General features: G+C 46.4%; 2 protein-coding genes across 2 annotated transcripts in view; both read right to left on the bottom strand.

Moving 5' to 3' along the window:
• The window catches only part of LOC132099196 (tripartite motif-containing protein 16-like), a 332,267-nt gene that overhangs the window by 92,828 nt on the left and 215,746 nt on the right, over positions 1–23,693 (bottom strand). The gene's annotated exons all lie outside the window — the stretch shown is intronic.
• LOC132099271 (E3 ubiquitin-protein ligase UHRF2-like) lies at positions 17,058–22,631 on the bottom strand. Its single transcript, XM_059505706.1, has 5 exons — positions 21,972–22,631; positions 21,041–21,134; positions 20,581–20,777; positions 18,682–18,816; positions 17,058–17,122 (listed from the first exon to the last, which is right to left on the bottom strand). Exons 1-5 carry the CDS (start codon positions 22,111–22,113, stop codon positions 17,058–17,060), a joined length of 633 nt encoding a protein of 210 aa, XP_059361689.1. The 5' UTR covers positions 22,114–22,631.

Here is a 23,693-nt window from a genome sequence, read left to right as displayed (position 1 = left end):
ATCTCATTCTTAAAGGGTTAGTTCACCCAAAAATCAAAATTATGTCATTAATAACTTACCCTCATGTCGTTCCAAACCATTGAGACCTCCGTTTATCTACGGACCACAGTTTAAGATATTTTAGATTTAGTCCGAGAGCGCTCAGTCCCTTCATTGAAACTGTGTGTACGGTATACTGTCCATGTCCAGAAAGGTAAGAAAAACATCTTCAAAGTAGTCCATGTGACATCAGAGGGTCATGTAGAATTTTTTGAAGCATCGGAAATACATTTTGGTCCAAAAATGGCAAAAACTACAACTTTATTCAGTATTGTCTTCTCTTCCGTGTCTGTTGTGAGAGAGTTCAAAACAAAGCAGTTTGTCATATCCGGTTCGCGAACGAATCATTCGATATAACAGGATCTTTTTGAACAAGTTCACCAAATCAAACTGAATCTTTTTAAACAGTTTGCGTCTCCAATACGCATTAATCCACAAATGACTTAAGCTGTTAACTTTTTAAAGGACAGCATATTTAATAATAGGTATAAACATTGCTTTTAATCAACAACTAATTAAAATTTGTGTTGGCAAATATCACAGGTGTCTAATTCAGTTCCTGGAGGGCCACAGCCCTACAGAGTTAGTTCCAACCCTGCTTCAACACACACCTGCAGTTTTCAAATTAGCTGATCAGGTGTGTTTAATTAGGGTTGAAGCTAAACTCTGCAGGGCTGTGGACCTCCAGGAGTTTGTCATGTAAATTTTAAGTGTGATGTTTAAAAAAAAAACAAAAAAAACACTTTGTTATTCTAAAAAATATAGTGTGTATACTTCTCTATATAAGTATTATATAAATATACAATTAAATGTTATGCGTTAATGTTATGTAATTAATTACTCTCTATTTCATTATTAAGTTTCATTATTAAGTTGGCTTGAGAAAGCCAACTTACTGAAATCCTATTTAAACTTCTTCTTATACTTCTGACCCAAAATGTTCAACTCTAACTCCTCCTAGAGCTTTAACTCTACAAACTCCAAACTCGGGTCAGACTTTCAGACTGTTCTGACTTAATGTGCTATATCTTTCAAACTAATTTATCATTCTTTTTTTAACTAATCTATATCATTCTTTCTAACTAATCTATCATTCTTTCTAAATAATATGTGACGTTTCACAAACGAATTTCGGGAGAAGCGTCCACGGATAATTAACACGGCCAGTTCATCATCATCAGCAATTACACTGGTTACCAATCAGCTCGAGAAAAAGCCTATAAATAATCAAGTACATCCTACCTTCGTTATCTCTCGACTTTCAGAATTCGGTTCGCGCAGTTTGCCATCTCACCACAGACCCAATTTTCCATCCAACGAAGAGATCTAACGTTAGACCGGGGATTTTTTCAGATCTGCTGCAATTCGCCGGCCCCATGATCACTCCTATCCCGCCTAACACAGCCGCCGAGCATCAAGCGTTATCGCAACACCTGCTCTTCTCAAACAGCCACACGCTGTGGCCAACAGACCATGCAAAGCCCCGAGCTCGCCTCGCTCGACACCACCAGAGAAGTAATGGGGCCGCGCCCCAGATCTCACCGAAGCAAAGCCTCACTCACTTGCTGCCGCGGCTCAGCCCTTCACCGCGGCTTCCGGCCGCAACGCAGTTCGAGGCCGCCTCCACTAGTAGCGCAGACCGTGTGTTGCAAATTAATATTTTCAGGTGAAGCTGCTAAAATGCAGGTTTCGCTGCTAAAGTTTGTTAAACGATGTTATGACGTAATTCTGTCCGATGTCGATGCCATTTTTATCCATGAAGCCAACAAGGTATTTTTTCTGAGTTGTTATCCACACCGAAATGTCTGAACCCATTAACGTTACACCTGCCTTACTGTGCATGTCCAAACCTCACTCAGATGATACAGACATAAGTTTCATTAAATTTTCTGGCAGGATCAATTTATTTATGGAAATATTTCACCATTTACTGGCGTGATCACTCAGAATTGATCTAAAATGCAACTGCCCTCGTGTTTTCTGCAGGACAGCAATCGTGAGTAAATTTTCTGTTGTCTTTTAGGACTGTAATATGAAAAGCATGCAAAATAATTTTTTTTTTTTAGAAACCATGTGAAAGTGAATAGCACATAACTGCAAGTTAACTGCTATAAACATGTCTATTGGTAGAATGTGTTACAAGACTAAACATGCTTAGTTTTCAAAGCCTCTGTTTTTACAGTCCATACTACAACGTTGTGACGAGTGGGGCGAGGCCGAGGGATGTGGGAACACGAGGCCGGTGGAGTGATTGGGAAATCCGCTACACCTGCGACCCACCACCGGTCTTGAGTCCCACAGAGGAGATGGAAGGATATAAAACTGGAGCGACGACAGTGAAGGACGAGAGAGGACCAGGCCTGGGCGTTATTTTAGGTTTTGGTTTCATTTTGTGCGCACCAGTCGTCCGTGAGGGGCTGGTGCGCTGTTTTGTGTTTGTTTTGTATAATTAAAGTTTCATTTTGATTGTTCGCCGGTTTCCGCCTCCTTCTTCCGGATGAATACAAAGGTTTTAATCGTTACAGTGGTGCCGAAGCCCGGGAGAAGGAGGGACGCGCTGCTGAAGATCCCTCGCCGCTGTGGTGAATCCGCGGTGCCATTGAGCAGGCGAGGAGGATGCCGCCATGGACGCTCGAGGCGGTGGACTGGAGCGAGTTGCCGGGGACGGGCGAGCTCGCTGCCGACCGCCCACGATAGGGAGGGGCGGCTGCCGTCCGTGAGGGAGCGGAGGAGTCGGCGCCGTTCGCCAGGGGGCCGGAGCCTGCTGCCTCCGTGAAGGAATCCGGAGGAGCAGGGAACGGGGGACTCCTGCCAGCTGCCCAAAACCGGAGGAGCCGTCGCCGTCCACCGGGCGGCGGAGGAGTGTCGTGCCGTCCGCCGAGGGCCGTCCAGTGCCACCGCCAGGCACCACGGAGGAGATCACCCAGCCGGTGGAGGGCCGAGCAGCAGTGCGTCTGGGAACCGGATTTTCTTTTTTTTTTTTTTTTCCTCTCTCCCCTCTCTCGTCTCTGTCGCTCCTCCTTCCATCTCCGTTTCTCTCGCCTCGTCTGTCCTACCCCCAGGTTCCCGCAGGTCCCCGTGAGCGGTCCCCCCCGGAGGGAGGGGGGGGGGGAGTAGAGAGCAGTCTCGAGGGTACCCCCCGGCCTGCGAGGGGCGATGGGGGTATGTGACGAGTGGGGCGAGGCCGAGGGATGTGGGAACACGAGGCCGGTGGAGTGATTGGGAAATCCGCTACACCTGCGACCCACCACCGGTCTTGAGTCCCACAGAGGAGATGGAAGGATATAAAACTGGAGCGACGACAGTGAAGGACGAGAGAGGCCTGGCCTGGGCGTTATTTTAGGTTTTGGTTTCATTTTGTGCGCACCAGTCGTCCGTGAGGGGCTGGTGCGCTGTTTTGTGTTTGTTTTGTATAATTAAAGTTTCATTTTGATTGTCCGCCGGTTCCCGCCTCCTTCTTCCGGATGAATACAAAGGTTTTAATCGTTACAAACGTGAAAACAGCATCTTCAAATTTATCCACTCTGGAGAGCGTTCAAAGGCTGGAAGGCCAAAACGAGAGGAAAAGATGTTCTTCAACAGGAACATATTAATGTGGACAAGGCTCGAGGAATTGTCTAATGTTACTAACCCCTCTACTTTCCCGCAGCCAACATCTACAGCAGCCGAAGCAAGCATAAGCTGCCTTTACTCGAAACACTGGCCTGCACATCCCAGTATTTGCATCCTGTTACTTCTACCCCCCCCCCTTTTTTTTTCTTAGTGTCCTCCAGCTCAAGTAGCAGACATTAGCATAAGGCTGCCTCTGCTAGCAGTGCAGGCTACTCAGGTTCAAGACATCACACATCCCAACCCATTTGCATGGCCTACAGCTACAGCAGCTGAAGCAAACGTGAGGCTGCCTCCATTTGTAAAAATGCCCACAACTCTTCCGCTCCCTCATGCTATTAATAAACCATTTTCTGTTCAGCGGCCTCCAGCTCCCGTAGTAAACACATGCGTAAGGCTTCCTCCGGTAGTAGTGCAGGTTGCACATAGGTTCTTCAGGATTCCCTTCCTGTGACCAACAACACGTGAAGCAAGTGCGAAGCTGCTTCCACTTGCAACCCAGACCCTTACTTTCTTCCTGCTGCTACTTACCTCCTTTTTCCTTTTCAGTGGCCTCCAGCTCCCGTATCAGACGCTAACGCGAGCATGCCTCCGGTAGAGTGCAGACCCATCCACAACCCCCTTTTCCGACAACCCTCTCCCCTACTCATGGCCTGCAGCCCCACAGTCTAACCCCAGTGTGACATTGCCTCTCATATTGGCGCAGGCCCCTATACCTGCCGTTCACCTCCTCTTTCCCCCTCTTTACATCCACTTCCGAAGCCGTCCCAAGCGTGAGCATTCCTCCGCTAATGGCGCAGGCCCCAATGCCCGCCATTTACCCTCTCTTTATTCCACTACCAGAACCGTCCCAAGCGTAAGCACATCTCCGCAGGTGGCTCCAGCAGCTATCTTTCCTCCTCCTCTCTTGCTCCCCCTTCCTTCTCTATGTTCCGCCCTACCCATCCCTCCGAACACCCTTGGCTCAGGCCCCGTTGTCCGCCATTCCCCTCCTTTCCCCTCTCTCTTCCACTCCCAGAGCTGTCCCAAGTGTGAGCATTCCTCCGCTAATGGCGCAGGCCCCAATGCCCACCATTTACCCTCTCTTTATTCCACTACTAGAACCGTCCCAAGCGTAAGCACATCTCCGCAGGCGGCTCCAGCAGCTACCTTTCCTCCTCCTCTCATGCTCCTCATTACTTCTCTGTTCCGCCATACCCTAATGTCTCCATATAAAAGAAGATCACCGAACCCTCATCAGCCAACCCCCTTAATGCCAGTCCATCCCTGTTCACTCAAACTCGTGACCCACCATAACTAACCCTCTTTAAACATCCCCTTATCCATCCATAATAGCCCATCCTCACTCACCTGCTCCAGCAGGAGTGTCCATCTGTATTTCCCCGCTGCCGCAGCAGTGCCCGCTCCCGCAGGATCCTTTTTTCCATATTTCCTCAGTGCCGCAGCAGTTCTCGCTCCCGCTAGAGTTGGGCGATATGGTCATTTTTTTCAAATCGTCATATCGTCAGCCTGTAAGATCGACAATGCACGATATTATCATGCATGGGTGGAGCTAAACCCTTTGTTCTTGACAAATCATAACTATTGGATGTTTTAAATCGCGCAGGTGCGCGAGAGCCTATGGAATCACCAATAATCAAAAGCCGCCGCCCCCTCAATCGGTTTCGGAGGATTTCACCAAAATCACTGGTCCGCTTCTACATGGCCGTCCCAGCCGTTAGATTTTCCCCAGCCATTAATATCCTCACCCCTTTTCGAGCTATATCATCTTGTCCTGGCAGCCTTTCTGTGGGGAAAAGAATGGTCCAGCATCGTTATTCACTGCGATAACGAGGCTACTGTACATTGAATTAATAATGGCCGTTCTCATTCACCCACCTTAATTCCCTTTCAAAGACGTTTAATCTGGATCTCCTGGATCAGTTCATCATAACCTCAAAACACATTCCTGAGGCAAGTTTTGCCTTTCAGAAATTCAGGCTGTTGGCACCACAGGCGGAACCACTCCCAACCCCAGTACCTCCTTATTCAGAACTAATATTCCTCTGAATCATCCTCTGAGACCCCTTCTCGAAACTTCAAGAGATTCTATTCTCCAAGCCATTTCCCCAAGTACCCTGAAGTCATACTTCACAGCATGGAAATGCTTTAAAGCATTCCACGCCGCCTTTAATCTACCGTTCCCTGATTTTTCCCTGCTCTCCATCACCTCATTTTTATCACACCTCAACCTTAACAAAACCCTCCAAGTCAGCTCCATCAAAAGCTATCTAAGTGGAATCCAATTTTTCCATAAACTCATATTTGGTTCACCCTCACCCCAAATAGCCAATTCACAGACCTCCCTTCTCATCAAAGGCATTCAAAGAGCCCACCCCACGCGCCCAGACTCCAGGCAGCCCATAACCTTCGAAATCCTGATTAAATGCATTTCTACGCTTCGCAAAGGTTACCATTCCATCCACACTGCTCGAACGCTAGATGCCATGTTTATTCTAGCCTTCTTCGGCTTTCTCAGATGCTCAGAGCTCACTACCACTTCCAGCTTTAATCCAAATATCCACCCCACCATTTCTGATCTAGCAGTCCTGGACAATGAAGCCATGTCATTTCATATAAAGCGAAGTAAACAGATCAAACCACGAAGGGCCACTTTATTTTTATTTTTAACCTCCAATCACCTATTCTCCAATACCAAACTCTCCTAGCCTTCCTCCAGCCCAGGAAAGCCCAAGCTAAATCCCTTTCCGACCCTCTTTTCACAGACGACTGTAGCCGCCCCGTCTCCCGTCTTTGGTTCCAGAAACACTTGAAATCTGTCTTACGTCTGTCCGGCATCTCAGCTGACGATTTCTCCAGCCATTTCTTCAGAATCAGTGCAGCCACCACAGCGGCTTAAAATGGCCTTTCCCAACATCAGATCCAAACACTCGGTCGCTGGTCATGAGAAGCTTTTAAGAGCTACATCCGATCAGACCGCGTAAATCTCAAGAAAGCCCATCAAACCCTCATCAGCCACCCGTTTTTTTCCCTAGCCATCTCCATTTCCCAATTCCAACAGCACCCCGCTCCTTCAGGAGCCATCATATATTTCCCCCGCTGCTACAGCAGTGTCAGCTCCCGCAGGAGCCTTCACGTGTTTTTTCCTCACTGCCGCAGCAGTGTCAGCTCCCGCAGGATCCTTTACGTATTTCCTCACTACCGCAGCAGCGTCGGCTCCCGCAGGGGCCTTTACGAATTTCCTCACGGCCGCAGCAGAGTCGGCTCCCGCAGGAGCCTTTACGAATTTCCTCACTGCCGCAGCAGTGTCAGCTCCCGCAAGAGCCCTTTTTCATATTATCCTCACTGCCGCAGCAGTATATGCTCCCGCAGGAGCCTCTCCATATTTTCTCACTGCCGCAGCAGTGTCAGCTCCCGCAGGAGCCTCTCCATATTTTCTCACTGCCGCAGCAGTGTCAGCTCCCGCAGGAGCCTCTCCATATTTTTCTCACTGCCGCAGCAGTGTCAGCTTCCGCTGGAGCCTCTCCATATTTTCTCACTGCCGCAGCAGTGTCAGCTCCCGCAGGAGCCTCTCCATATTTTTCTCACTGCCGCAGCAGTGTCAGCTCCCGCAGGAGCCTCTCCATATTTTTCTCACTGCCGCAGCAGTGTCAGCTCCCGCAAGAGCCTTTTCCATATTTTCTCACTGCCGCAGCAGTGTATGCTCCCGCAGGAGCCTCTCCATATTTTTCTCACTGCCGCAGCAGTGTATGTTCCCACAGGAGCCTCTCCATATTTTTCTCACTGCCGCAGCAGTGTCAGCTCCCACATGAGCTTTTTCCATATTTTCTCACTGACGCAGCAGTGTATGGTCCCGCAGGAGCCTCTCCATATTTTTCTCACTGCCGTAGCAGTGTCAGCTCCCGCAGGAGCCATTCCGTATTTTTTCCACTGCCGCAGCAGTGCCAGCTCCCGCAGGAGCCTTTCCATATTCCCTTACTGCCGCAGCAGTGTCAGCTCCCACAGGAGCCTTTCCATATTCCCTTACTGCTACGGCAGTGCATGCTCCCGCAGGAGCCTTTTCCATATTATCCTCACTGCCGCAGCAGTGTATGCTCCCGCAGGAGCCTTTTCGATCTTCCCAACTGCCGCAATAATCGCGTCTCCAGTGGGAGTTCCCATCTCTCTTTCAAGTGGATGCTTCCATGGAAGTCAAATAGACACTGCCGTAACATTTATACACCAAAGGACGCCCAGCACCCATCTAACATTTAAGCACAGCTTTTGGGGAGACGTAAATTTGCGTATCTGGCTGCTGTCCCGTTCTAATTGCTTTTTGGGGAGCACTTGGGCTAAGCCGAACTCCGAGCTCAGACCCCTATCCCCGGACGGGGGGGGGGGTGCCCCGGGCTCGGGAGTCTTGCCGGGCTCGGAGCTCTCCCCCCGGACAGCACGCCAAATACGCATAACCTTTATTTAATTATAAGTAAATGCGAACTCGTGAAGTGACGTTTCACAAACGAATTTCGGGTGAAGCGTGCACGGATAATTAACACGGCCAGTTCATCATCATCAGCAATTACACTGGTTACCAATCAGCTCGAGAAAATGCCTATAAATAATCAAGTACATCCTACCTTCGTTATCTCTCGACTTTCAGAATCCCTCCGCCACCCCGATCTCGCACCTTCAGCCAAGTTTCTACCCCAGCTCAGGTAGAAAAATAAATGCGCTATATAAATGCAGTCCATTTACCATTTTTACAATTTTTTTTAACATACTTGGGTTCATTAAGATCAGAGCAACATTTAGCATTTGTTTATGGTAGGGAGGTGATGAAATGGTCCGTGTACGTTTTGGGTCCGTGTATCTTTTGGTCATTGGCTTTTCCTTTCAGAAACAGATATCAAAAAACAAGTGGTTATTTGATTTTTGTTTTAAAATACAAAATTTAAAATTAAAATACAAAGCGTTTCTCTTTTTCAGTGTCAGAAAGAGATGAGCTAAATTTTAAAAATGATTTGAATTTCAATTTCTATTTCGGATATCAAAAAATAAAGTTACTTTAAAACAGAAACGAAAAAAAGGCCCGTTTGTTCATATTCCGAGACCGGATGTGGTTAGCACTCACGTGACAAGACCAAGACAAGAGTGACAGTGTGCTTAGCCCAGAATAAAATGTCTTTGCAAACTTACTCAGTTATGATTTTAGACATGGCAAAACAAGGCCTGTCATCCACAGAAATCTCAGCGCAGATATCACAAGTAAATGGGGGAGCAAGAGGATGTTCCGTAAGAAACGTGAGGAGATTTTGCAGTGAAAATGGATTAAGTTTGATGGGACTCCCTGACCCACATTTGGAGTTGGAGGTGGCAAAAGCTATAACTGAGGTATGATCCTGCTTTTTAACCTTTTACTACAGAGAGAGAGAGAGAGAGAGAGAGTATATTAGATTTATTATTATTATTATTTTACTATTGTTCATATAACTGTTTTATTGTGTTTGTATATATTATGTATATATTTTATTTATGCTTTGGCAACATTGTTTCAAAAATGTTCATGCCAATAAAGCCCCATTGAATTGAAGAGAGAGAGAGAGCGAGAGAGAGAGAGAGAGAGAGAGAGAGAGAGAGAGAGAGAACATGTGGTATGCACAGTATGTCCCGCATTAATATGTCTTATCAAATTTATTTGACTGGCATCTTTAATGCCCGTTTATTACGAATAGTACATAAATCCCAATAAATAGCCTCAGCCTTCCATTATTTATAAATAGTTTCTAAGTCACAGTTAACATAATCCTCACAACACTGATAAATTCTATAACACAAAAACGTCTTATTTCATGATACACACATCAGCTGGTATAATTTTGGAACGTAGAAAAAGACATGTATATTTTTTATTTTCTAGACTGGACCTACATATGGAAGAAAGATAATGAAGGGGTATCTCGCTATGAAAGGAGTGCATGCTGCAGAGACACGAATTGGATCAGCGCTCAGAACTATGCATCAGCCATACCATGAAGCAAGACGTCAGGTCTATTACTGTTTCCTCTCTAATACATAATCAAATATGTGGAATTTATGTGTAAATATGAGATGGTTTTTTGTCTGTGTTTTTTGCTGTTTAGCTGCAGTTACTTAGATTGTATAAGATTAAAAACTTACAGATATTTTAGTAAGCCTATAATCAGAACAAACCCCTAATTTTCATTTTACTTTTTTGACAGAGACATAAATAGACATAAGGTTATATTTGTAAAATATGCAGCCATATAGGACTAATGAGATTTTTTTGTGTGAAAGAGTTACATCGTTTTCCTATCTCTCTAAGGGTTCCCGAAATCTCAACCCCATACCATATCAAGCTGATTACATGGGTCTAAAGGTTCATATGGACCAAAACGAAAAACTGGCTAGGTTTGGGGTTACCCATGTTTTAGCCATTGATGGTTTTAGCAAAAAGATTGTTGCTCATTCTACAATGCCTATAAAAAACAACCTTGCCATCTATGAAGATGTTTCCAGGTAATAGCAATTATTATTATTGTGGACACTAAAGAAAGTGCATACACATGGCTACCATTCATGATAGAATATAAAACATATAATAACTGTTGAACATCTACAGTATATTGTTATGAAGCCTATTATACTGAGAATAACTAATAACAGTTAAGTTTGAAAAGTTTTGCACAAAATAAAACGTACTCGGTTACTAAACGTAACCTCGGTTCTCTCTAGAAGAGCGAACGAGTACTGCGTCTTAGCTAAGACGCTACGGGAAAAGTCTCTTTTCACGAAATACTGAAGCAAAAAATTATCCTTAATTTTGTATTTTTGTAAAGCGCATTTGCAGCAGTACACAGCCTTAGGCGAGACGGCTCATTCGCTCATTGGCTTGTTCTGCGGCAACTGCACAGCCTATCGAGCGCAGGCTGATGCAACATCAGATCAATAAGGGCGCTTCGTGCCCTTCTTGCCACTTCCCGCCGAAACGGGTGTGGCCCAACCTATAAAAGGAGCTCGAAAAGGCTGACTCACCTGATTTATTTCATCGCCGAAGCGAACCAGAGTGAATCGTACGCACGGCAGAGAACGCAGTGCTCGTTCGCTCTTCTAGAGAGAACCGAGGTTACGTTTAGTAACCGAGTACGTTCTCTTACGGGAGCTCTCTCGTACTGCGTCTTAGCTAAGACGCTACGGGAACCCAATGTAAAACGCCGTGCGCGCAGGGATCACACACCAATAAACCTGAAGCAACGCCCAGGATTTACAGTGCACAGTCACCTGAGGGACTCACAGAGAGTCCAGGACAGGAAGGGGGGAAGCCCTCCGTCCCATATCTAGCAACATCCGTAGATGCGGCAATATGACATCACACAGCCGAGGCAAGGCCTGACCAATGTGGCAATGCGGGTCTTACGCAATACTGCCCATATAACAGTCGGCAACGCATAACGCTCACGAACTCAGAATTCCCCTCAGGGCCCTGATTCGACTATACCGACAGCAGCCTTGCTTGCAAGGCGGGAACCTCCAGGTTATAGAACCTGATAAATGTAGACGGCGAGGCCCAACCTGCCGCCATACATATATCCTGCAAGGAGATCCCAGTAGACCACGCCCACGACGAGGCGACGCCTCTTGTGGAGTGTGCTCTGACGCCCAATGGGCACTGAAGGCCCCTGGAAGCGTAAGCTAACGCTATGGCGTCAACTATCTATCTGGATAGAGTCTGTCATCTGGATAGAGTTTGTCACGGCGTTTTCCCTTGGAACGTCCACCGAACGAGACAAACAGCTGCTCCGTCTGCCGAAAGGCAGCAGAGCGAGACACATAAGCTCTTAAACCCTGACAGGGCAAAGAAGACTCGAGTCTCTATCCTCTCCTGACACGGCAGGGCAGACAGGGCAATAACCTGAGCCCGAAACGGCGTGTTGAGGGATTTCGGCACATAACCGTGCCTAGGTTTGAGTATGACCCTTGAGTCATTAGGCCCAAACTCCAAGCACGACTGGCTCACCGAGAGTGCGTGCAAATCACCCACATGCTTCACCGAAGCGAGAGCCAACAAGAATACTGTCTTGAACGACAGATGCTGAAGGCTAACTGATTGGATAGGCTCAAAAGGGGGACCCTTCATGGCCTCCAAAACCGCCGCGAGGTCCCACATAGGGACTGATTCAGCCTCCTAGCTCCTCTGAGGAACCGGATGACCAAATCATTCCTTCCTATTGACTGACCGAGCGCTGATTCAGAAAACGCTGCGATGGCCGCCACATAAACTTTGAGCGTGGATGGGGCTCTGCCCTTATCCAACAGCTCCTGTAGGAAGGAGAGAACCTCCGTCACCTCACAACTAAGGGGTGAATAACCTCGAGCTGTGCACCAGCTGGAGAACACCGACCACTTCGAGGCATACAGACGTCGTGTCGACGGAGCTCTAGCCTGAGTGATGGTATTTAGCACTCCCACGGCGAGATCAGCGGGTAACCGTTGAACGCCCACACATGGAGGGACCACAACTCCGGTTGAGGGTGCCAAATCGAGCCCCTGGCCTGCGAGAGGAGGTCCCTCCTCAACGGTACTGGCCACGGGGCGACATCTGCTAACTGCATCAAATCTGCGAACCATGGCTGGTTCTTCCAAAGAGGTGCTACAAGCAGTAATGAACATCTCGTTTCTCTCACCCGTTCTATCACCTGCGGAAGGAGGGAGACGGGAGGGAAAGCATAAAGCGGACAACATGTCTGCTCGTGATCGGGCCAGAACCAGCCAGTCGTCCAAATAATCCAGCACTTGCATGCCTCTGTCTGAGAGGAGCGAGCGCTGCATCCATGCACCTCGTAAACGTACGAGGAGCCACGGACAAGCCGAACGGCAGGACTGTAAACTGGTATGACCCCCGTCTCTCTTGGGCACCAGAAAGTATCTGCTGTACAGCCCCCCCTCGCTTTGAGCTTGAGACACAGGCTCTACAGCCCCTTTGCTCAACAGTTTAGATATTTCGGCCCGAAGTATGTGTGCTACTTCTGTTTTGACCGTAGTTTCGACGCGCGCTGAAAAGCGCGGAGGGCGTCGAAAAAACTGTAGCGAGTAGCCTCTCTTTATAATGCCTAGCACCCAATTCGAAACCCCTGGAAGCGCTGACCATGCATCTGCATGAATGGCTAAGGGCTGGATGCGAAGCGCGCTCTGTTGACTGGGCAATGGCGGCGCTCGGGTGTGCTGCGCAGTTGAGGCGGGGAGCGAGCTGATCAGACGGGAGGGAAAGCATAAAGCGGACAACATGTCTGCTCGTGATCGGGCCAGAACCAGCCAGTCGTCCAAATAATCCAGCACTTGCATGCCTCTGTCTGAGAGGAGCGAGCGCTGCATCCATGCACCTCGTAAACGTACGAGGAGCCACGGACAAGCCGAACGGCAGGACTGTAAACTGGTATGCCTGGCCCTCGAAGGCGAATCCCAAATATCGCCTGTGGTTTGACGCTATCTGTATTTGATAATACGTGTCCTTCAGATCTATTGACATGAACCAGTCCCCTCTGCGAATCTGCGCGAGGAGCTTCCTGGTCGTGAGCATTTTGAAACTGCGTTTCATCAATGCCTTGTTCAGCTGTCTTAGATCCAGTATGGGCCTGAGACCCCCGTCTCTCTTGGGCACCAGAAAGTATCTGCTGTACAGCCCCCCCTCGCTTTGAGCTTGAGACACAGGCTCTACAGCCCCTTTGCTCAACAGTTTAGATATTTCGGCCCGAAGTATGTGTGCTACTTCTGTTTTGACCGTAGTTTCGACGCGCGCTGAAAAGCGCGGAGGGCGTCGAAAAAACTGTAGCGAGTAGCCTCTCTTTATAATGCCTAGCACCCAATTCGAAACCCCTGGAAGCGCTGACCATGCATCTGCATGAATGGCTAAGGGCTGGATGCGAAGCGCGCTCTGTTGACTGGGCAATGGCGGCGCTCGGGTGTGCTGCGCAGTTGAGGCGGGGAGCGAGCTGATCACAGCGGGCAGATCGCTCCTCCTCGACCCAGTCCCGGCGCTTAACCGACTGGGGGAAGGCTGAGCAGGTCCCGTGGGACTCGATATGTCTGCGAGTAACTGTGGGCCGCATATGTGCACATTTACCACTTTCAACTCGCTGTCTGCCTGTGCAGAGCGTACGTGCACGGGCCTCGTTTTTACAGAAGCCACGCGCCGTACGTGACATAGTGTATGTGGGCACTGGGGAGTGGGCACGTTTACTATGCGGCGCGCTCGACCGATCTGTGTCGATCTTATGTGCGCGAGCCCTGTGTGCAGGGCTGTGCTTACATGTGGAGATGGGCACTGAGGAGTGGGCATCGTCACTGCATTTATAGCACCATCGGCCGTGGCCGGACGAGCGTGCACGGGTTTTGTTTTTACAGAAACCACATGACGCGTGTGACATAGTAATTGTGGGCACTGAGGGGTGGGCACGCTTACTATGCAGTGTGCGCGATCGACTTGAGTCGCTTTTATGGGTGCAGGCCTTGTGTGCAGGGCTGTGCTTACATGTGGAGATGGGCACTGAGGAGTGGGCATCGTCACTACATTTATAGCACCATCGGCCGTGGCCGGACGAACGTGCACTGGTTTCGTTTTTACAGAAACCACATGACGCGTGTGACATAGAGATTGTGGGCACTGAGGAGTGGGCACGTCTACTATGTAGTGCGCGTGATCGACTTGAGTCGCTTTTATGGGCGCGAGCCCTGTGTGAAGGGCTGTGCTTATATGTGGAGATGGGCACTGAGCAGTGGGCATCGTCACTACATTTATAGCACCATCGGCCGTGGCCGGGACACCAGAAATTACACCTTTTTTGGGAAATATCTGGGTAGCCGTGATAACGTTTTTTGTGTGCAGGCAAGCGGGCAACTGTGCAGGCTTGCGCATTGCAGAAAACGCTGAGACAGTCACAATTCCTGGAACTGAAACAGCGGCGCGCTTGGGTGAGAGCTCGGCCACAGCGGAACTCGTACACCTGCGCTTCGATGAAGCAGCCATCGCGAGTAGTGCAGCCGCAGCGTCACACAGCAGGCTTTAGATGGCAACACCGCTTTTGCCGCCGTCCAGCAGAGGGCGGACAAAGGTGCGTCGCTATCGCCTGTTCCACCGGCGGAAGTGACTGGTAGTTCCTGTTTTTAGCATCATCAGTGTGGAGAATGCTAGTGAGACAGACGAACGAGTTCGCGCTGAATATGGAGCATTCCAAGCCTTCGCCACCTCTTCGTGAAGCTCAGGAAGAAATGAGGCGGGCTTTGAGAAGTACACTCATCCAAAAGGAAAATACCATCCAGCCGGGAACGAGAGGGGGGGCGCTGGTGCAGACCACTCGCGGCCGAGACTCATCGCGGCCAACGCGAGCATTCGCCCCGGCTCCTTCTCGATGTCAGCTCGTCTGCTGGGCTTCTGAGCAGAAGGCGCGAGATCCTCGGAGCTCGCCCAGCCCTCACTGCCCGAAGCTAGCAGAGAGCACGTGTCCTCTTCCCCCGACGCGACCTTGAGATCGACTTCCTCGGACGATGCACCGGCAAACAGCGGACGCTGCCCACCGGGAAGCGATGCAGGGGGGGCCGGTGAAGCAGGGCGAACCTGGCGAGCTCGGTTGAGCTGAAGACGGTTCCGGATTCCGCTGGAAGCGACGCTTTTACGGCGCCTCAGCGCAGCGGAGAATGCAGGCTCAGAGAAAAAGGCCAGGCAAGTCCTCAGCGTCACCATGGCAACAGCTCGCAGTGAGGGCATCCGCCGTCAGCGAGCGCTGCATGATCTTCACCCAGCCAGGAGACACAGATGACGTACCGGTCTCCCTCGCTGAGTGGGGCTCTGACGAGCCGCAGGAAGGCATCTTAAAAAAGACGCGAGCTCTTTTACGAGTGTGTGTCGCAGGGCGAACACACACACACATAAAGAACAGCTGGATATAACAGAATTGAAAGGATATAGGCGCCGGACAGCGCAGCAGGAACGGCAGTGGAAGGCGGCGATGCCAGCAGCTTCAGAATGGCTCGTCCCGCTGATATGCTTTCTCAGACGGCGCTTGCTTCCTCCGTGATCCAGCGATGCGTGAGCTTCGCTGAAGAGATGAAAAATCAGGTGAGTCAGCCTTTTCGAGCTCCTTTTATAGGTTGGGCCACACCCGTTTCGGCGGGAAGTGGCAAGAAGGGCGCGAAGCGCCCTTATTGGTCTGATGTTGCATCAGCCTGCGCTCGATAGGCTGTGCAGTTGCCGCAGAACAAGCCAATGAGCGAACGAGCCGTCTCGCCTATGGCTGTGTACTGCTGCAAATGCGCCTTACAAAAATACAAAATTAAGGATAATTTTTTGCTTCAGTATTTCGTGAAAAGAGACTTTTCCCGTAGCGTCTTAGCTAAAATGGAGTACGAGAGAGCTCTCGTAAGAGAACACTTTTTCATCCAATAGGCCTGCAGTACTTGCCTATGGTATGTGGGACCAGGTACGAGTAGATCATGGCAAGGAGTTTTATTTGACGCTTTTCATGCAGGAGCTGCTGTCATCTCACCGCCATAATCAGGAGCGAAGGCCATATTTACAGACTTCATCCACAAAGGTACAGCTCAACATTCTGTTTGGTTGCTTCAGCAATTCACTTGTATGCCTGCTTTTTTATTATTATTATTTTTGCTTCAGCAGCATACTGTTGTTTTGCATGCATGAGACAAATTGTCATTGATATTACTATGCTTTCCAAATTTTAGAGTTAATTAAACAAAATGAACTATGGCTGAGAACATGTTTCTTTTTTAAATCTGGTTACAGCTTAACAATAAAAAACTGCTGCAGAAGCAATTACATCCTATTTGTCTTCATGCAGAATTCCTGGTAAAACTATAATTTTACTTGTTCGGCGGTCAATGTGCATTATGACTGCTGAGTTAATACATTTACAGATTTACTGGGAATTCTGCATGACCATTTTTCCTTAATAGACTAAGATTTATTTACCCACCAGAACAAATTGACTGATTACACATCTTTGTTGCAAATTCAGAATCATATAGTTGAAAGAATCTGGCCTGAAGTCAACAATCGTGTCAACTATCCACTGAAGACAGCACTTATGGGGTTGGTGGATCAAGAGGAAATAGACATGAACGACAGCCTTGTGAGATATTGTGTGTCCAACCTTACTGGCCGCTTGTGTGAGATTGGTCTTACAAGGCTGGTGGAGTCATGGAATGCTCATAGAATTCCAGGTGAAATAAAACCATGTTTCGAAGATTAAAATTATTACAAGAGGCATTCATAAGTTTCAATACCAACAGTATGTACTTTATTTTACAGGTAAAGGAACACCAAATGACTTGGCTGGCCGTGGGTGTCCCAAAAAAATCCAACAGGAGCTGTTGCCTCATTGAGCTGAAGCAGCAGACCTTTACAGCCAACAGCTGGGATCATCACTGACCAGGCATTCAACTTTTGGAGTTGATCCATTTTCAACTGAACAGGACAAGATTACAGTTGAGAACCAGTTTGCAGAGCATTATTCAGACATTTCAGAATTGTACTCTAGAGCAGTGAACAATGACTTTGCCCCATACAAACAGGCATTGCTCTGTCTTATAACCACAACTCAGCGCAATGTGTGAAAAGCCATTAGCTCTATTTAACTTGAAGACTGTTAACTTTAAATTCGTTTGTGTAAAAATTCAACATGTTACTCCTCTTCAAAAAGGGATCTCAGAACAGAAAATGTCTCTGACAGACCATTAATTTCAAATATGGTGTTTGTAACGATAAAACCTTTGTATTCATCCGGAAGAAGGAGGCGGGAACCGGCGGACAAGCAAATGAAACTTTAATAATCACAAAATAAACAAAACAGCGCACCAGCCCCTCACGGACGACTGATGCGCACAAAATAAAACCAAAACCTAAAATAACGCCCAGGCCTGGTCCTCTCTCGTCCTTCATTGTCGTCGCTCCAGTTTTATATCCTTCCATCTCCTCCGTGGGCCTCGAGACCGGTGGGTCGAACAGGTGTAGCTCATCTCCAATCACTCCACCGGCCTCGCTCCCATGTCCCTCAGCCCCGCCCCACTCGTCACATACCCCCATCGCCCCTCGCAGGCCTGGGGGTACTCCTGAGACTGCGCTCTACTCCCCCCCCCCTTCCCTCCGGGGGGGACCGCTCACGGGGACCTGCGGGAACCTGGGGGTAGGACAGGCGAGGCGAGAGAAAAGGAGATGGAAGGAGGAGCGACAGAGACGAGAGAGGGGAGAGAGGAGAAAAAAAAAAAAAAAAATTCCGGTTCCCAGACGCACCGCTGCTCGGCCCTCCACCAGCTGGGCGATCTCCTCCGCGGTGCCTGGCGGTGGCACTGGACGGCCCTCGGCGGACGGCACGACACTCCTCCGCCGCCCGGTGGACGGCGACGGCTCCTCCGGTTTTGGGCAGCCGGCAGGAGTCCCCCGTTCCCTGCTCCTCCCCGTTCCGGCGGATGGCAGCAGGCTCCGGCTACCTGGCGAACGGCGCCGACTCCTCCGCTCCCTCACGGACGGCAGCCGTCTCTCCACATCGTGGGCGGCCGGTAGCGAGCTCGCCCATCCCCGGCAACTCGCTCCAGCCCACCGCCTCGAGCGTCCATGGCGGCACACTCCTCGCCTGCTCGTTGGCACCGCGGATTCACCACAGCGGCGAGGGATCTTCAGCAGCGCGTCCCTCCTTCTCCCGGGTTTCGGCACCACTGTAACGATATAAACTCTAATAATCATCGGGAAGAAGGAGGCGGGAACCGGCGGACAATCAAATAACATTTAATTTCAAAATAAACACCAAAACAGCGCACCAGCCCCTCACGGACGACTGGTGCGCACAAAATAAAACCAAAACCTAAAATAACGCCCAGGCCTGGTCCTCTCTCGTCCTTCAGCTTCTCGCTCCAGTTTTATATCCTTCCATCTCCTCCGTGGGCCTCGAGACCGGTGGGTCGAACAGGTGTAGCTCATCTCCAATCACTCCACCGGCCTCGCTCCCATGTCCCTCGGCCCCACCCCACTCATCATAGTGTTGTTTGCAGTGTTCCCTCTACATTTTGCACAGTGCACAGAGGTCTCCTGCCACTGTACCACACATGTTTTGCAGCCAATAATGCTCCGGCAACACTCTGTGAAGACTGGCTCCTCGATGAATTCTAAAAGACAAAATGAGAAAAACTAGTCATTCTGTGTGTGTGTGTGTGTGTGTGTGTCCATATGACCTTAACTCTTAACCAGCACCCCTATTTTTTGAGAATTTTCTGAAAATGACATATAACCAACTACAAATGTCTGTAGCTCTTAAACCCTATAGTCCACATTCATAACTGGTCTTTTTTTTAAACTAGACACTTGAAACTTTGTTACCCGAGAGTAATTATAATTCAAAGTAGCAAAGAAACAGAGTAAAACAAGGAAAACATTTTACATGAAAGTTACTTACGATTTCTTTGAATGAACGTAAATTAGGGAAACATTTATCAGACTTTTATGTTAAGGCCTGAAAACAACAAAGATAAAATTGAATGTCTGGACCATGTTTTGATTCAAATTTGAGGATGAAACTCCCAGTCCCAACAATTTAGTTTCTGTTAGCTTTTATTCGTGAAAAGTAAAGGCGTCCTTTCTAAAAGGCCAAATGGAGAGCTTGCAATCGATTTTGGTTGGTTATTACTCCCATCAATCAAAACTTTGCTGACTAGACATTGGCTTGGTTTTCAAACCTTTTAACTACTTGGAAACCGAGGAGCGCAAGTGACAGGTCGTGCAAGCAGTTTTGGATTAAAAACCGGGATGCATTTTGAAGAATAGATCCTTACATTGAAACTTAATTGTTTTTTGGATTTGTCCGAACTGATCTGAACCATAAGAGATCAAAGATAAGTATTGCTGGTCATTTTGCTCTTGTTTACATTATCAGTCCTTCAGGATTTCATTTAACCCTTTCCTCTCTTATGTACTGATTGCAAAAACATGTTCAGAACATGATTCTTAAATGTTTTAGCTTTCAAATGATGCATAGATTTATGATAGTCAGTTGAATATTTGTTATAAAACAAAGATCAATAAATGTAATAAAAAGTATAGACACATCCCCACCGTATGCGGGCCAGGATGATACCATCCATTAACCATGAAGTTAATAGCTGTGTCTGAAATCCCTCCCTATCCACTATTTAGGGTGTCTGCCATTTTCTAGTGGTGTCCGAATTCTGATTGAACGACATCATACTCTACATTTGTTTACTACTTTTACCCACAATCCTCTCTGAATTAGAGTGTACATCCGATGTACACTTGCTGAAGCACTATTTACCACAATTCATTGCATTCCATTTAATTTTAACAAGTCATCTATATTATATTGTCTCAATATTTTAATACGTTTTATTCAAGTAATGATTAATAATAATAATAAAAAAAGGATTAAATAAATGTTAAAGCAGAAATAAGATAGCTGTAAAGTAATGTCTGGTTTCAACTCGCTCGCTCCCGCACTTTCATGCAAGCTCAGTCCTCTACGCAATGAATTGTGGTAAATAGTGCTTCAGCAAGTGTACATCGGATGTATACTCTAATTCAGAGAGGATTGTGGGTAAAAGTAGTAAACGAAGGTTGGGAATGATGTCGTTCACTCAGATTTCGGACACCGAAACAAATTGGCAGACACCCTAAATAGTGCACTATATAGTGGATAGGGAGCGATTTCAGACACAGCTTTTGTTAATGTATCGTTACACCATGGGTTGTAACACAAAGGTTTGCATTTGTACATGTAATTAATTGTAGTGGATGAGACATAGGTGACCATGGTTAGAAAATGTAATAATTAGTGCGTATTTGGAAAATTACAATTCTGGATCAAAATGGAATCAAAATAAATGTACATGTGGGACAATGACTATCTATTGTGTACTCACTCATACAAATAACACAGCAGAATCCTTGCTTGATGGTCTGTAGCTGGGAAGGAGTCAGGATCACTCTTTGAATGGGAGCTAGATTGGTGAGCTCTCTGATTGCTGCAGTGATATCTGGTAAGGTCTGTGATGCCAGTACAAGCTCTTCTATCTTCTCAGTGACATCTCCAATTCCAGCAGCATCTTCATCTTTTCGGCTATTACAAGGAAAAAACATAATAGATATATACTGTTTGTGTTTTAGCGGTTTTGCTAGTAGTAGCCAAATAAATCTTTGGCCCAAACATTATAGAAGCCACTAAAATACAGAAGCATTAATGGCCAAAGGGTTGGCAAACCGGTGCTGATTTGAAATAAAGTTTCAATAGTCTGGACAACAAAGGTAAGGACAAATGTAAGTAAATAAACAATGCCTTTCAATATTTGGACAAATAAGAGAAATATGAATACTTAAGATTACCTCATTCTCCTCCTTTTAGAGCCCTGTACCTCCTGGAAGGCCTGTTCTTGTATAGCAAGAATCTTTCTTGCATTTTGTTTCCAGTACTGGGACCCTTTACATTAGGGGTGAAAACCAGAAAAAAGGTTAAATCATCATGAGTTATCTTATCCCCTCTAATTTTAAATCACAAAAGTAAAGACTTAAAAATAAAACAAAATTAAAGGGTTAGTTCACCCAAAAACGAAAATGATGTCAGTTATTACTCACTTCCTTTCTAATTATATTTAAGTACGTCCCGTGGCGTAAGACTTCCTTTCTTCGTCACATCATAATTTAAGATTTTTATGTTGACATCTGATAGCTAAATCACTCCTCAGTAGTGTTATAGGTGGCCGAAACTTGCTCGATCAGAAAACGTATTAAGACATCGTTAAAATAGTAAAAGTGACTCCAGTGGCTCAACCATACGTTTATCAAGCGACGAGAATACTTTTTGTGTGCAAAAATCAACAAAATAACGACTTTATTCCACTATTCATTCTCTTCAGCAATGGTCTTGTGTGTTTCCCTGGTGTTTTTACTTAGTCTATGTGCGTAGAGCTTCTGGGTTGAACATCACACGCACCACTCAAATGACCTGCGTAGACCAATAGTGAGCCTGCATGAAGACCTATGAATAGTGGAATAAAGTCATTATTTTGTTGATTTTTGCGCACAAAAAGTATTCTCGTCGCTTGATAAACGTATGGTTTAGCCACTGGAGTCACTTTTACTATTTTAACGATGTCTTAATTACGTTTTCTGATCGAGCAAGTTTCAGCCACCTATAACACTACTGAGGAGTGATTTAGCTATCAGATGTCATCATAAAAATATATGAAAATATATAAACAGTAATAACTGAGATAATTTTAATTTTTGGGTGAACCTACCCTTTAATGTTTCTCACCAGTTGTGCCTTCAAACTCCAAAATTGCATTCCCCTGCACATCAGTCAATACCATTGGGTCATGACATCCAATGGCATCTTGAACTTTACCAATTATCCCCTGAAGGGTAGCCTCAGATTCCAAAAACCGGACCACCACCATTCTGCTGGGACTCAGCCTCCCACCAACCACCTCAGCAAGAAAAACCGATCTGGAAGAACATCATATTAAAATAATCATTATGACACACACTGCATTCAGAATCCTATTTAATGTTAATAGTCTTATACATTTCGCATATCAATAAAATGCGCTCAGTTTGCTTTTATAGTATCTTTGGGTTAACTGGTGTGAGAATGTAACAATCTCTTCTTTGGAACAGGATCAAACAATACACAAAGTTCCATGTACATATCACTTTCATAACATTTTGCATAAGCTTGCTGACAGACACTGCAAAAACAACCTCCCCCACCACTTTCTTGGCAGAGGTTATGAAAGTCAGGGGGGAATGTTAAAATGTAAATGAAAAGTACAAGTAGTATTAACTATTACACTACAACTACAAAGGAGGCAACTGGAGATGATAATATCATCAAATGTGATGAGGTGTTTTTCATTTATATCTAATTATATTTTAGACTTTCCCGTGGCGTCTGTCGTTGCTATGCAAACATGCACTGCGCTCTCCACAACGACCGTTTGCATCCCTGAAATTTATCAATCGTATCACAGTCATTTAAGAAGTTAACGTTACCTTTGAAATGTTTTAGAGGCAGTTGAAGCTGATGAGGTGTCCTCCTCCTCACCGTGAACCTCATAGTGAGCTCTTGGTGTAAGGTCCAATGTGCTAAAAAAACCAGAAGCTCCAGGAAAAATGGCCACATTTGCGTCGTCAGTCACGTATAGACTATGTGCTGAGACCTGTCAAGAAATTCATAAGTCAAATAACCGCAAGTGTTTATTTCCAAACTTTTCTCAATTAGTACTAATATTTTCCAGTGACTACTGAGAGGTTAACTTCTTAAAATCAGACACCACAATGTTTCCGTTAAAAGAAAAGTTTTATGGTTTAGCCAGCAAACGTTAGTACGTTAGCTATCGTTAGAGTTCGTACGTTAGCTTAAAACATTTTTTACCTGGAAAATGCAACTTATTTTTTCTGCAGTCATGTCTTCTTCCCTGAGAGAGACTCTTTTATTGTTTCGAAAAACAACGTATTGCTCCATGTCTGCTCTATGATCACGCTCATTTAGCACATCTGGCACATCAGTGACAGTCACAGCACGTAACTTAATTTCTTAACAACTCTGTCAAATGTGGCGGTCTTGTCACGTGAGTGCTAACCACATCCGATCTCGGAATATGAACAAACGGGCCTTTTTTGGTTTCTGTTTTAAAGTCATTTTATTTTTTGATATCCAAAATAGAAATTGAAATTCAAATCATTTTTAAAATTTTAAAATCTCATCTCTTTTTGACACTGAAAAAGAGAAACGCTTTGTATTTTAATTTTAAATTTTGTATTTTAAAACAAAAATCAAATAACCACTTATTTTTTTTTTTTAATATCCGTTTCTGAAAGGAAAATCCAATGACCAGAAGATACATGAATCCGTGTATCATTCGTTCTTTTCATATTCAATTGAGATTCCAAAATCGGAAAATGAAAAAACGGTTTGTTATTTCGTTATTTGTTTATAAATGTGATACCAAAAAACAGATAACGGGTCATTTTTCAT

This window comes from Carassius carassius, chromosome 22, assembly GCF_963082965.1.
Source record: "Carassius carassius chromosome 22, fCarCar2.1, whole genome shotgun sequence".
Taxonomy (NCBI): Eukaryota; Metazoa; Chordata; class Actinopteri; order Cypriniformes; family Cyprinidae; genus Carassius; species Carassius carassius.
The sequence above is the reverse complement of the archived record's forward strand: the minus strand, read 5'-3'. Positions and strand labels throughout refer to the sequence as shown.

Bases quoted from the DNA above. Each gene is read 5' to 3' on its own strand.
- LOC132099271 (XM_059505706.1), bottom strand. From the start codon at position 22,113: ATGGTGGTGGTCCGGTTTTTGGAATCTGAGGCTACCCTTCAGGGGATA. The intron at 20,778-21,040 runs GTAATCTTAAGT...TCCTTGTAATAG, and splicing joins TCTAAAAGGAGGAGAATGAG to CCGAAAAGATGAAGATGCTG. The intron at 17,123-18,681 runs GTGGGGTGGGGC...TGTCCTGTTCAG, and splicing joins TGCAAACAACACTATGATGA to TTGAAAATGGATCAACTCCA.